General features: G+C 43.4%; 2 protein-coding genes across 6 annotated transcripts in view; one reads left to right on the forward strand and one right to left on the reverse strand.

Annotated features, from left to right (window-relative positions):
• The first annotated feature begins 60 nt into the window (after positions 1 to 60).
• dda1 (DET1 and DDB1 associated 1) lies at positions 61 to 2694 on the forward strand. 2 transcript variants are annotated; one of them, XM_035761964.2, is made up of 5 exons: positions 61 to 427; positions 1030 to 1110; positions 1200 to 1251; positions 1403 to 1464; positions 1705 to 2694. In XM_035761964.2, exons 1-5 carry the CDS (start codon positions 419 to 421, stop codon positions 1807 to 1809), a joined length of 309 nt encoding a protein of 102 aa, XP_035617857.1. In that variant the 5' UTR covers positions 61 to 418; the 3' UTR covers positions 1810 to 2694. The 2 variants fall into 2 exon arrangements, with proteins under 2 accessions (XP_035617857.1, XP_035617858.1); XM_035761965.2 differs by having other exon boundaries at positions 1200 to 1230.
• Positions 2695 to 3890: 1196 nt separating this feature from the next.
• The window catches only part of ano8b (anoctamin 8b), a 97590-nt gene continuing 88714 nt past the window's right edge, over positions 3891 to 12766 (reverse strand). For 3 of the 4 annotated variants that reach the window (XM_052464332.1, XM_052464331.1, XM_052464330.1), the window contains 2 exons: positions 9894 to 10004; positions 3891 to 9496 (listed from right to left, as the gene is read on the reverse strand). In XM_052464332.1, the coding sequence (XP_052320292.1) occupies positions 8795 to 9496; positions 9894 to 10004 (813 nt within the window). In that variant the 3' untranslated portion in view covers positions 3891 to 8794. Of the gene's footprint in view, positions 9497 to 9691; positions 9771 to 9893; positions 10005 to 12766 lie in introns of all 4 variants that reach the window. The other variant, XM_052464333.1, reaches the window with a different exon arrangement.

Genomic DNA, 12766 nt, shown 5'->3' on the forward strand with positions numbered 1-12766 from the left:
CCAATTACGATACGATATATCGTGGTCTTAGATCACGTGGGATAGGTTAATAGCCAATGGTTATGCTTAGGGTTGGGGCTGTAAATGCAGCAACTAGCTACCATCATGCTAAAGAGTTAGCCACGAAGCAAAGCAGTTTACATGTATTTATGGGCATGAGCCTCACTTTACTTTATGCGGTGTGTTTAATGATTACAGGTGGTGTAATTGGACACAATACTGTTTACAACAGCGTGATTCCAGTAACAAGTGAATGTGGAGGATTTCATAAACGTTGGCTAGGCTTGAGAGCAACTAGCTAGCTAACGACTGTTAGCTACCCAAAGCTAACTGTTTTGGCGAGCTACCTGCCATATTATCTATCCATCTGCAAGATATCAGTCGACGTCTCGTCGTGGGACACTAAAAAGGGAAAACCATGGATAAGGTAGCTAATTTAACGACAAAACATTTTGTGAAGAGAAGGCAGCTAGCTTGACAACTTAGTTATGGCAGCTTGGCTAGTTAGCGTAATGCTAGCAAATGTCATGATCTTATCATGTGGCTTTTTATCCGAGTTGTTTTAATCGTATGATCTCAATTAATTATCTAGCTTGCTATCTGTCTTCTTGGTAACATTCATGTTTCCATTGAATTACTTGGCTAACTTGTATCTTAGCTAGCCGAAAAGAATCCACCAAACCGACAGACAGGGAACGCCCAGTGTCAGCCACCCATGGCATCAGCCCCCCGTTTCGAGCAGGGCAGGGGTGTACCCCACCCATGTCATGGTGACTTAGGAGGACACGTAATTCCCAAACGATAGTATTCTTTGCTTCTCACTTTGTCTAGTTTAAACCAAACGCTGTCAAATGGGTTTTAGAGCATCCTTCATATTTAGCTAGAGGTCAACCTAGACATCCTGCAGGGCAGGATGCGTGGTCACCCTTGAGCTACAGGATGGAAGATGCTCTGCAAAATTGTCTGTTTGGGTTCAGCCTACAGCTTTACCCATACAACACAAACCAAAATACTTGTCTTTTCCTAAAGGCGGATTTCTTAAAGGGTCTCCCCGTTTACAACAAGAGCAACTTCAGTCGGTTCCATGCAGACTCTGTGTGTAAAGCATCGGTGAGCGCAGACCATGAGAACATTTTACATGTGAAAGAGATTAACATTAGTCTGGCTCCATCTGAATCTCTATGAATTGCTTTTTACAGAACCGAAGACCGTCCGTGTACCTCCCAACACGTGAGTACCCCTCAGAACAGAGTAAGTACCTCCATTCTTAGTCGAGAGGACAGACTTCATGGACATTTTATTTATTTAGCTTTTCTTGGGGAAAATATACTGCTAGAAATAGAACTATGGTTTTGAGATGGGGATGAAATCTTGAGGTTTGAAATTCTCTTTTACTTACCAGTTATTGTCACAGAGAAAACCAATATCCTCCTGCGCTACCTTCATCATCACTGGGACAAAAAGGTGAGGTTGATGGGAGGGTTCGGGTTTCTGAATAGATAGATGATATCCAGGTGTGAATGTAAGGTGTCGTGCAGCAACAACAGTTGTAACCTATCACAGACCAGGGCACAGGGAAGCATGGTCAGCCATGCTCACTCTTAAACGGAAACATCAACTTTGTGGAGCGGGTGGTCAATCAGGTGTGTCCATGCTTTCAGTTTAGTGAGTGACAGTACTATATTTTCCCTCTCTGTTGAACAGAATGCAGCGAAGAAGAGGGAACAGGAGCAAGGAGAGGGAGGGAGTCCAGCACCTCCACGCAAAATCGCCAGGACAGATAGCCAAGAGATGAACGAGGACTCTTAGGAGTGTGTGTGTGTGTGTGTACGGATGCGTGCATCTGTGGAGGAAGCACACGGACAGGTCCACCATGACAGACATGAAGACAAACAATCTGAGAAAGAGTCCGCCCTGGTCTGGGAAAGACTAAACATTTTTTATTTTTAGTTGTTACCTCCAGTGTCCAGTGTTGTTTTCAGCTTCACTACCCAGCCTTGGCCTCATGGGGGCACTGCAACACCTTTCCACAGTTCGCTTCTGCAGACCCGAGTATACATTGTGATTGTCAACTGCTGCCTGCCACAACCCAGCCACCACAACAGGGGAAGAAACTACCCCCACCTCCCAGACTTGTGTTAATGTTCAATATGCATTATCTTCCATGATTCTGTTCTGAATATGTGTGTGTTTTGAAGTTTGTGCTGGCTTGTTTTACTGTACCATTTTAGGAATGGATTCTTTAATCTATTGCCCCCTACTGGTCAATCGGGATAACATAACAAGTGACTCAACAGCTTACTAGTTTAGTTTGAATGTTTGCAGCTTTCTGCCAATGTATGCTGTTAAAAAGGGTATTATAGAATGACAAGACAAATTGTTTTTGTCACCAGGTGTTGACTACTCACTTTACCAGAATTGTTTGGAATTTGTTTACACTGCAATCCATGTACCCATTATGTATGTTTGAAGATCTCACCTTACCAGCACAACCAAGTGATAGCAGAGGTAGAGCAAAGAATGTCTATGTCAATATGAGGGGTAGCGAGAGAATGTTGTATTCAGTATGAAGACCTGTGTAAATACTATAGCCAGTGGCAGCTGTTAGATATTAAGATCTAGGCTTTATATTTCTCTAAGGAAAAATGACATTGCATATTTGACTTGTCAAATAAATCTATATGTAGCTACATAGCTATAATAAGTATTTTGTGTAAATGTTGAGAAGCACTGATACCTAATGGTTGCCTTGGGGGGGTTGTGTGAAGATGAGGATACAGGGTTATGTACCACAGGAGGTTGGTGGCACCTTAATTGGGGAGGATGGGCTCTTTGTAATGGTTGGAGTGGAATCAGTGGAATGGTATTAAGTACATAAAACACGTGGTTTCCATGGTTCCCATGTGTTTGATGCCGTTCCATTTGATCCGTTCCGGGCATTATTACAAGCCGTCCTCCCCTCGGCAGTCTCCTGTGGTATGTAAGTAACAGACCACTGCCATGGATGAACAGAAAGGTGCAGTCGCCATCCTGCCTTGTTTCAGAGGTTCAGCTTGTACTGGTGTTGTACTACTGTACAATACCACACTGAATTCTGGAGGTTATTCAGAATGCTGCAGATAGAAATGTAATGAAAAGAGCTGACATGAGTAGTAATCTGCTCTATATTATACATTTCCTTTTATGTTGGACCCTTCTGAACAGGCCCCAGACCTTTGTTAATGTTTACGTTGCCCAACAAAGTCACGGCAAGTCTATTTTCCCCTCAGCTCTAGATTCTGCAATCGATGTGAGTTTCCTACTGTACCTGCCATTGAAGCGTAAAGCTATGCTCTACTCTTCTGCTAGACTAGACTGTTCTGAATATCCATTCTATGCTTCTGCTAGACTAGACTGTTCTGAATATCCACTCTATGCTTCTGCTAGACTAGACTGTTCTGACTATCTACTCTATGCTTCTGCTAGACTAGACTGTTCTGAATATCCATTCTATGCTCCTGCTAGACTAGACTGTTCTGACTATCTACTCTATGCTTCTGCTAGACTAGACTGTTCTGAATATCCACTCTATGCTTCTGCTAGACTAGACTGTTCTGACTATCTACTCTATGCTTCTGCTAGACTAGACTGTTCTGAATATCCACTCTATGCTTCTGCTAGACTAGACTGTTCTGACTATCTACTCTATGCTTCTGCTAGACTAGACTGTTCTGAATATCCACTCTATGCTTCACCCTGTTTTATTGTATATTAGGTAAAACTTTATTTTCAGCTTCGCTCCAATAAAAGCAGTGATCAAAAAGTAATGTCCGTTGTCATGTTATTGTTACAATGTAAATTGTACATTTGTTTCACACTTTTATATTTTGTGTGTAAACAATAATAACACATTTCAATTTAAAATTGTTTTATTATCTATATTTCAGATCTTACAAAAATATGACAAAATAAATTAAAAGAAATAAATAATCCCATTTCCCAGTATCATATTTTTCTTGAAAATATTTTTGTTTTTGTACAGTGGTACATTGGAAGAGCACATGATGTCTGGTCAGTTAGTGAGGCTGTTATGAAGATGTTTTATTTAGTTAGAACGGTATAAAGGGAAAGGTTCTACATACTGGTAGTAGGTGTACAGTACATCTCACCTCATCCACTTTTTACTGTCCAGATCAACGATTAGGCTACAGTTACCCCTCCCCTGTCAGGCTAACCCATCAAACCAATACGGTAAAGTAACACTGCTTTAGAGACTGGATTTAGACAACTGTCCCAAACAATGTCACATGAACAAAATTCCCTCTGCTCTCGTCTCACAACCATTCTAAGCATTCGTAACTAAGCAGTGCAGTGATAGAACATCAAAAGGTAAAGGTCGTTCAGAGCACTTCCTACCCGTTTGAAATGACATGAGCCGTTTCTCTACTTCAGTAAAGTAGCTCTGTCTGATAAAACCTAACCACGAGGGTTAACGTGTCCAGTGAGACCAAAGGTCACGCACCATGATGGCCGCTGACACAACAAAGGCTGCATCTCAATAGTCTTACTTAGCTCTTTGTCCCCTTGCCTTCGTCTGCACCGATGTGAAAAAGGATGGCCAGGTCAAAGCAAGATGTTGGTTGCCTGCTGGGGATTTACTTTCACATGTTCAGTTCTTTTCGATCAGAGATGGGGGGAAATAGAGGAAGCCACTCAGAACTATTAAAGTTGTTAACCTGTATCAAAGGTGAAACAAACCCAGAAACCAAGCCAGTGTGTTCCAGAGGCACAGCAGGCAGGTGTACCGTGGATGATTGTTACTGACAATGGCCTACAACAGATCATCTAATCAAACACTTGTCTGACAGCATCTGCTTCACTACAGTAAATGAGAAATGTCTCAATCATGTCTCTCATCCGTGGCCTAGTTATTTGGCATTATTCACAAATGAATTATGATGCTGACGATATTAACCAAATGGTTTCCTTATAATGACTTGATTGGCTGTAGAGGGAGGAGGAAATGTGATGATGAGATCAAATGTCACTCACTCCCACAAAACTGCCATTTCTCTTTCCTTATTGCCTTGAAGTGCCTTTTCAGCTCAAATCCCATGTAACTGCTACCGCTACCACAACTAGTTAAGTCAGTCAGAGCTGTAACTACCACAACTAGTTAAGTCAGTCAGAGCTGTAACTACCACAACTAGTTAAGTCAGTCAGAGATGTAACTACCACAACTAGTTAAGTCAGTCAGAGATGTAACTACCACAACTAGTTAAGTCAGTCAGAGCTGTAACTACCACAACTAGTTCAGTCAGTCAGAGATGTAACTACCACAACTAGTTAAGTCAGTCAGAGCTGTAACTACCACAACTAGTTAAGTCAGTCAGAGCTGTAACTACCACAACTAGTTCAGTCAGTCAGAGCTGTAACTACCACAACTAGTTCAGTCAGTCAGAGCTGTAACTACCACAACTAGTTCAGTCAGTCAGAGATGTAACTACCACAACTAGTTCAGTCAGTCAGAGCTGTAACTACCACAACTAGTTCAGTCAGCCAGAGCTGTAACTACCACAACTAGTTCAGTCAGCCAGAGCTGTAACTACCACAACTAGTTCAGTCAGTCAGAGCTGTAACTACCACAACTAGTTCAGTCAGTCAGAGCTGTAACTACCACAACTAGTTCAGTCAGCCAGAGCTGTAACTACCACAACTAGTTCAGTCAGTCAGAGCTGTAACTACCACAACTAGTTCAGTCAGCCAGAGCTGTAACTACCACAACTAGTTCAGTCAGCCAGAGCTGTAACTACCACAACTAGTTCAGTAAGTCAGAGCTCAATTCTTATTGTTGCCACTATGTTCATGAAAATGCTATATTCAGTCTCAATGCAGAAGCATGAGCCTTGCCATTATGTTGTAGCTTGAAGTACATTATAGATAGGCAATCCATGCTAAATGACAGAAGGCTATGTATGTTTTAGGCCAAAATGCATATTTGACAGGCATTTTAGTTAACCTCATATCTAAAGCACAGAGAGAGATGATCAGAGATTAAGAGAATATAGTACCAGGGGAGCTTCCTAAAATCAGGTTTCCTATTTCAGACAGGAGGTGTGTGTGTGTGTGTGTTTCAGCCCAGATGGAGTGATGGGATGTTCCCTATTGATACCCACACTGAGAATCCAGGTCAGCTGGAGACCCTATATTGGGTAGTGGAACGCAGTCTGAAGAGATGGAGTACTAAGAGATCCTATTGGTGGAACGCAGTCTGAAGAGATGGAGTACTAAGAGGTCCTATTGGTGGAACTCAGTCTGAAGAGGTGGAGTACTAAGAGATCCTATTGGTGGAACGCAGTCTGAAGAGATGGAGTACTAAGAGATCCTATTGGTGGAACTCAGTCTGAAGAGGTGGAGTACTAAGAGATCCTATTGGTGGAACGCAATCTGAAGAGATGGAGTACTAAGAGATCCTATTGGTGGAACGCAGTCTGAAGAGGTGGAGTACTAAGAGATCCTATTGGTGGAACGCAGTCTGAAGAGATGGAGTACTAAGAGATCCTATTGGTGGAACACAGTCTGAAGAGATGGAGTACTAAGAGATCCTATTGGTGGAACGCAGTCTGAAGAGATGGAGTACTAAGAGATCCTATTGGTGGAACGCAGTCTGAAGAGATGGAGTACTAAGAGATCCTATTGGTGGAACGCAGTCTGAAGAGGTGGAGTACTAAGAGATCCTATTGGTGGAACGCAGTCTGAAGAGATGGAGTACTAAGAGATCCTATTGGTGGAACACAGTCTGAAGAGGTGGAGTACTAAGAGATCCTATTGGTGGAACGCAGTCTGAAGAGATGGAGTACTAAGAGATCCTATTGGTGGAACGCAGTCTGAAGAGGTGGAGTACTAAGAGATCCTATTGGTGGAACGCAGTCTGAAGAGATGGAGTACTGAAGGCATTGTCACTGTCCCTCTAACACTGTATTATTGCAAAGATCTTAGCCAGAGAGGATGAAGGTGCATAGTTCATGTTTCTGTCTCTCTAAAGCTGTGCTGAATCTCACTTGCCATGGTTCTTTTTTTTCTCAATGAAGACTGGGATTTAATATGAGTTCATAAACACAGATGTAACATCAGATTAACGTCCCCAAATCTTAACGTTAGCAATAGGGTTGGGGAAGGCAAAACATCCTACTCTAAGTTAGATGTATAAAACACTGTCTTGTACTCTGGCACCATCCTCTGGCCACATTATAGAAAAGAAACGGTTGAATAATCCCTTTGGATTGGTTTACAAAAGGAATTTAGAAATCTGTCATCTCTATGCTATCACTGCCAGTGTAGTCAGAAAGGTGATGCTTTGGCAACAAATTCCATTGAAAATAAATAGAATAAACAATAGAAAATATATTATCAGCTCTCAAATGAATGGATGGGGACCAGCAGCCACCTGGGATTTAGGAACTAGGGATGTCGGATGAAATGACGACAGCATCTACAGTACAAGATACTAGCGATAATAAAATCCAACGTTTGTATATGTTATGTTGTGTTGTGAGGCAGACCGGTATAGTTCTTCCTTACACCTGCAGTCAGAACAGGCTCTGCTGTCTCAGTGCAGAACGTCAGAGTTTAGTGCAAATCTTCTCTCTTTCTATGTCTAGTCTACTCACTAAATCTAGTCAGATCTGTGTGCTGAAATGGAGAGCCATTAGTATACTGTGTAGAATGTCTCTCTGCAGGCTTGAATGGGGAGAGATTAGAATGGCACACAGTAAACTACAGGAACCCCGACTTTCCATGATACATACCGTGTACTGTATAATCCACATCAACATCCTGTGGCATCAGTCAAAACAACTCTTTCATTCTCTCTCTCTCTCTCTCTCATACTGATGCAAGACAAAGCCTGTCTTTTATCAAACGATTTTCATCTTTGCCTTTCACAACGTCAAACACAACATCCTGTTTCCCACGCACTGTGTCAGACATACACTTCAGATATTGCCGTTGTTTTCATGGGATGTACTGTATATACAAAACTCACGACTGCTCACGTATGCCTTCAGATGAGAGTGTGGGTGAAAAACAAAGAACTGGACGTGTTTTGCAGTACTGCTCAGATTTGAAACACTGATTTGATATTGCTCGGCTCGCACAGCCGGTTCGTATTAAGTAGAAAAGCCGATCGACCGTCACAGTTAAAAGTGAGTCTGATATCAGGCCACCATTGTGTGGTGATTGTGAAAGGTCTCATTATGCTTTTGATTCACACACACCAATCCATTTTTTTCTTCTGACCTTCAAAACCAGGATGTTATGTTTCAGTGGCAAGATGGCCACCAGGATGTTATGTTTCAGTGGCAAGATGGCCACCAGGATGCTTACAATTTTCAGAATAGAATAAATCAAGAAACACTGCTCTCCCTTTTTTTGGAAAATGCTCGGAAAGTATCAGAAATGCAGCTCATGCATTTCTATATGTATTGCAGACAAAAGAGGATTCTATGTGTGTGTGTGCGTGTGCGTGTGTCTGTGTGTGTGTGTGTGTGTGGCCACGGGTAAAAGGGTGGGTTATGTCTTCACCATTAAGCCTGAAAGTCTCTCAGCAACAGCAACAATGCAGACCCACACATCCCATCATCATTACCATTAGTCCCCCCCCCCCACAGCCCCCAGGCAGTGTCTACATACACAACCTCAGATCCAGACAGCACAGAGAGAGGCTTGACCTTTTCTCCCCATACATTTCTCCTTCTAGTAGATATATTAAGTGAAGTTCTCATAGTAGTTTGTCATCTCCCCATCCAAAGAGAGCCTAGACTTTAGGGTCTGAGGAGTCTGTGTGGTGTCCGTTCTCCCCCTCATCCCCTCCAGGCGAGGGGATTTCGTCCGGCACCCCATTCAGGTCAGACTTGGTGAGCTGTTTGTCAGATCCCTGGGAACCCTCCCCTGGTCGGGGTAACTGGGACCCATTCACACAGGAGCCCCCCTCTGACTTCCCAAAGTTAAATAGTTTCCCAGGGTTGAACGACTTGCTCGGCGACTGAGACCGCTCCTGGTTACCGCCGGGGGCGGTCGCGGTCGTCGTGGTATTCGTTGCCGTGGCTGCAGCTGCAGCGGCAGCAGCCGCTTCCTTCTTATTCTCAGGCGACTTGAGGAACTTGAAGCTGAGGAACCCGGGGAGCTTGGGTTCGTTTCCTGTGGGAGACTGAGGGGAGCGTGCGCTGCCGGAGGAGAACTTGCTCTGTAAGGGGGTGATCAGTTTGAGCTTCATCACGTTGTTGTTGGCCAGGAGGGAGCTGGGCCTCTTGGGTTTGTCCCCACCTCCACCCCCTCCAGAGCGGGACTTCCCCCCGTGGCTCTTGTCGTGGTGGTGGTCTCCCCCGGAGGAGTCCTTCCCCTCATCTCTCTCCCTCTCCCTGCGAGCCTGGTGCTCGGTCTGCCTCTGCCTCTCCTCCTCCTCTCTCTTCCTCCTCTGTAGCTGTTGGTAGTGCTGCTGCGCCTGCCGCTCGTGCTTCTGTAGGGAGATTAACAACCGCTACAACAACTTACGCAATCACAGTCTGACAAACATGTGCACACTCTGAACTGTGAAACTATCTGGCCTTGATAGTCATTTTCAATCTTAACTTCTACCAGGTACAGCCAGAAGAGGATAGCCCTCTGAGCCGGTTTCCTCTCTACGTTTCTTCCTCCTGGAGAGTTTTCCTACCCAATCTGCTTCTGCTTGCTCTTTGAGGTCTAGGCCGGCTTACTGTTTCACTTTGGGTTACTGGGTCACTTTGTAACAACTGGTGATGTAAAAAGGTTTTTATAAATCAATTTGATTGATTATTGCTTGATTGATAGATTGAATTGCTCACAACACCAATGTGATTAAGGCATGGTCAAAATAAGCCATTGTAACAATTTACCTTAAAAGCCTCCCTGCGTTGGTACTCCAGTTTGGCCATCTCCTCCCCCACCCAGCTGGGGATGTCTGGGATTGCTACGTGAATGATGTACTTCAGCAGGATGGCAAAGTGCTGTGAGAGAGAGACAGAAAGAGAGATGGGAGGGAGAGAGAGAGAGGGGGGAGAGAGAGAGAGAAAAAGGGGGAAAGAGAAAGGGAGAGAGAGAGTGAGAGGGGCAGTGGAGAGGAGATATACAGTATATATAGTACATACTGAGTATAAAAAACATTGACCTTTCTATGATATAGACTGAGCAGGTGAATCCAGGTGAAAGATATGATCCCTTATTGATGTCACTTGTTAAATCCCCTTCAGTGTAGATGAAGGTGAGGAGACGGGGTTAAAGAAGGATGTTTAAGTCTTGAGACACCTGAGACATGGGTTGTGATGTGTGCCATTCAAACATTGGCAAGACAAAATATTTCAGTGCCTTTGAACGGGGTATGGCAGTAGGTGCCAGGCTCACCGGTTTGTATCAAGAACTGCAATGCTGCTGGGTTTTTCACACTCAACAGTTTCCCGTGTATCAAGTATGGGACACCACACAAAGGTCATCCAACCAATTTGACACAACTGTGGGAAGCATTGGAGTCAACATGAGCCAGCATCCCTGTGGCTTTCGACATCTTGTCGAGTCCATTCCCCGACGAACCGAGTCTGTTCTGTGGGGAAAAGCGGGGGGTGTAACTCAATATTAGGAAGGTGTTCTTAATGTTTGGTATACTCAGTGCATATGTAACCGGTGTGAAATGGCTAGCAGGTTAGCGGTACCCACTAGTAGCGTTTCAATCGGTGACGTCACTCGCTCTGAGACCTTTAGGTAACGATGCTTCGAGGGTGACTGTTATCGATGTGTGCAGAGGGTTCCTGGTTCAAGTACAGGATGGAGAGGGATGGAAAATACACGTTTACAGATCTAGACTCAGCTAAAAAACAAACGTCCTCTCACTGTCAACTGTGTTTATTTTCAGCAAACTTAACATGTGTAAATATTTGTATGAACATAACAAGATTCAACAACTGAGACATAAACTGAACAAGTTCCACAGACGTGTGACTAACAGAAATGGAGTAATGTGTCCCTTCCTTGTAACGCACAACATCCTTGCAGCATGCCTTAAGCCCGTTCACGCAGATGAGCTGGGACCCTGGGCATCTTTCTTTTGGTGTTTTTTAAAGTCAGTAGAAAGGCCTCTTTAGTGTCCTAAGTTTTCATATCTGTGACCTTAATTGCCTACCGTAGGGTAAGCTGTTAGTGTCTTAACGACCGTTCCACAGGTGCATGTTCATTAATTGTTTAAGTTTCATTAAACAAGCATGGAAAACAATGTTTAAACCCTTTACAATGAAGATCTGTGAAGTTATTTTGATTTTTATGAATTATCTTTGAAAGACAAGGTACTGAAAAAGGGACGTTTCTTTTTTTGCTGAGTTTATATACTGTGTAAAACGTTAAAGCATTAGAAATTAATGTCTGCTCCCTCTCTCTCTAGTGCGTGGTCTACTTTGAATCAGTGATCAGTAAATCAGGCCTACTGCACTCTGACCTATGCTGTCCATGAAGCAAGAGGACACAACAACAGCTGTGACCTTTTTACTGGCTGCATTGCTGTGCTGTGTTGATTGAGTATGTTGAGCCCCCCCCCCACCCCACCAGTAGTGTGACGGAGTGTCAGAGATTGTGTAACACTCGACCTTTCCTACAGGTATGTACAGTGACTGGCTGAGACGAGGGTTCACGTCACTCAGCACCCATCTGCCTTATCAACACCCACAGATATACTCAGGAGTGAAGCACCCCAGAGAAAACGCCATCGTCTTTACTGCTATGGGCACTTAGTTGTAGAGCTGAAAGCCACCTCAGAAAAGGATGCATTTCATTGAGGTTAGCTGTGGTTGGCTTCAACATAGTTTTTCATAGACACACCTGCTGCTGGCTGGTGAGCAAGACTATCCCTTCTCTGGGATAAAATATATATATATATATTTTGACATTACCAAAGAAAGATTTAAAGAAAGGAGGAAGTTCATATGAAATAAGACAGCAGATATATGTCATATTATGATGACTTAAGCTCACCTGAAAGCATGCTAGTAGACTGAGGACGCCTTGATGCCAAAACACATTGGTGCAGGTCATGATAAATGCTTGAAATATGTCTTTTGGAAGACAGTATGAGGACCATAGCTCACTGAGGTGACTTCTAAAGAAACACGTCTATAAGGCCTGCTGGGTTGCTGTCAGTTTGAGAGGTTGAGCTGCTCTGAGATCAGTTTTCTAGCCATATATCTTCACCTCAACTATTAGAGAATGTCAATTAAATCTAATTCTGGACCAGTGCTGAGTGTTAGACTACCACAAAATCCCTATTTAACCCTGCCAACACTGAAACAGTGTGAGACTGAGAGACTAACTCATAAAAACATGGGTCTATGCAACTCAAAACCCCATCAGCCTACTGAGTTAAAGCCTAGGCATTACAGCCCCGTCAGAAAGTACTCACACCCCTTGAATTTCCACATTATATTGTGACACAAAATTGATTTAATTGTAATTATTTTGTCAACGATCTACTCAAAATACTCTATAATGTCAAAGTCGAAGAAAATAATTAATAAAATACACTAAATGTCACGCCCTGATCTGTTTCACCTGTTCCTAGGATTGTCTCCACCCCCTCCAGGTGTCGCTGATTTTCCCCAGTGTATTTATCCCTGTGTTTCCTGTCTCTCTGTGCCACTTCCTCTTGTCTGTTTAGTCAAGACAACCAGTGTATTTATCCCTGTGTTTCCTGTCTCTCTGTGCCACTTCCTCTTGTCTGTTTAGTCAAGAC

Source organism: Oncorhynchus keta, chromosome 1 (assembly GCF_023373465.1).
Source record: "Oncorhynchus keta strain PuntledgeMale-10-30-2019 chromosome 1, Oket_V2, whole genome shotgun sequence".
In the NCBI taxonomy this organism is placed as follows: Eukaryota; Metazoa; Chordata; class Actinopteri; order Salmoniformes; family Salmonidae; genus Oncorhynchus; species Oncorhynchus keta.

Excerpts from the sequence above, each read along its gene's own strand:
- dda1 (XM_035761964.2), top strand. Across the intron at positions 1,111-1,199 it reads ACTCTGTGTGTAAAGCATCG|AACCGAAGACCGTCCGTGTA; the intron begins GTGAGCGCAGAC and ends TGCTTTTTACAG. Across the intron at positions 1,252-1,402 it reads TGAGTACCCCTCAGAACAGA|TTATTGTCACAGAGAAAACC; the intron begins GTAAGTACCTCC and ends TTTACTTACCAG.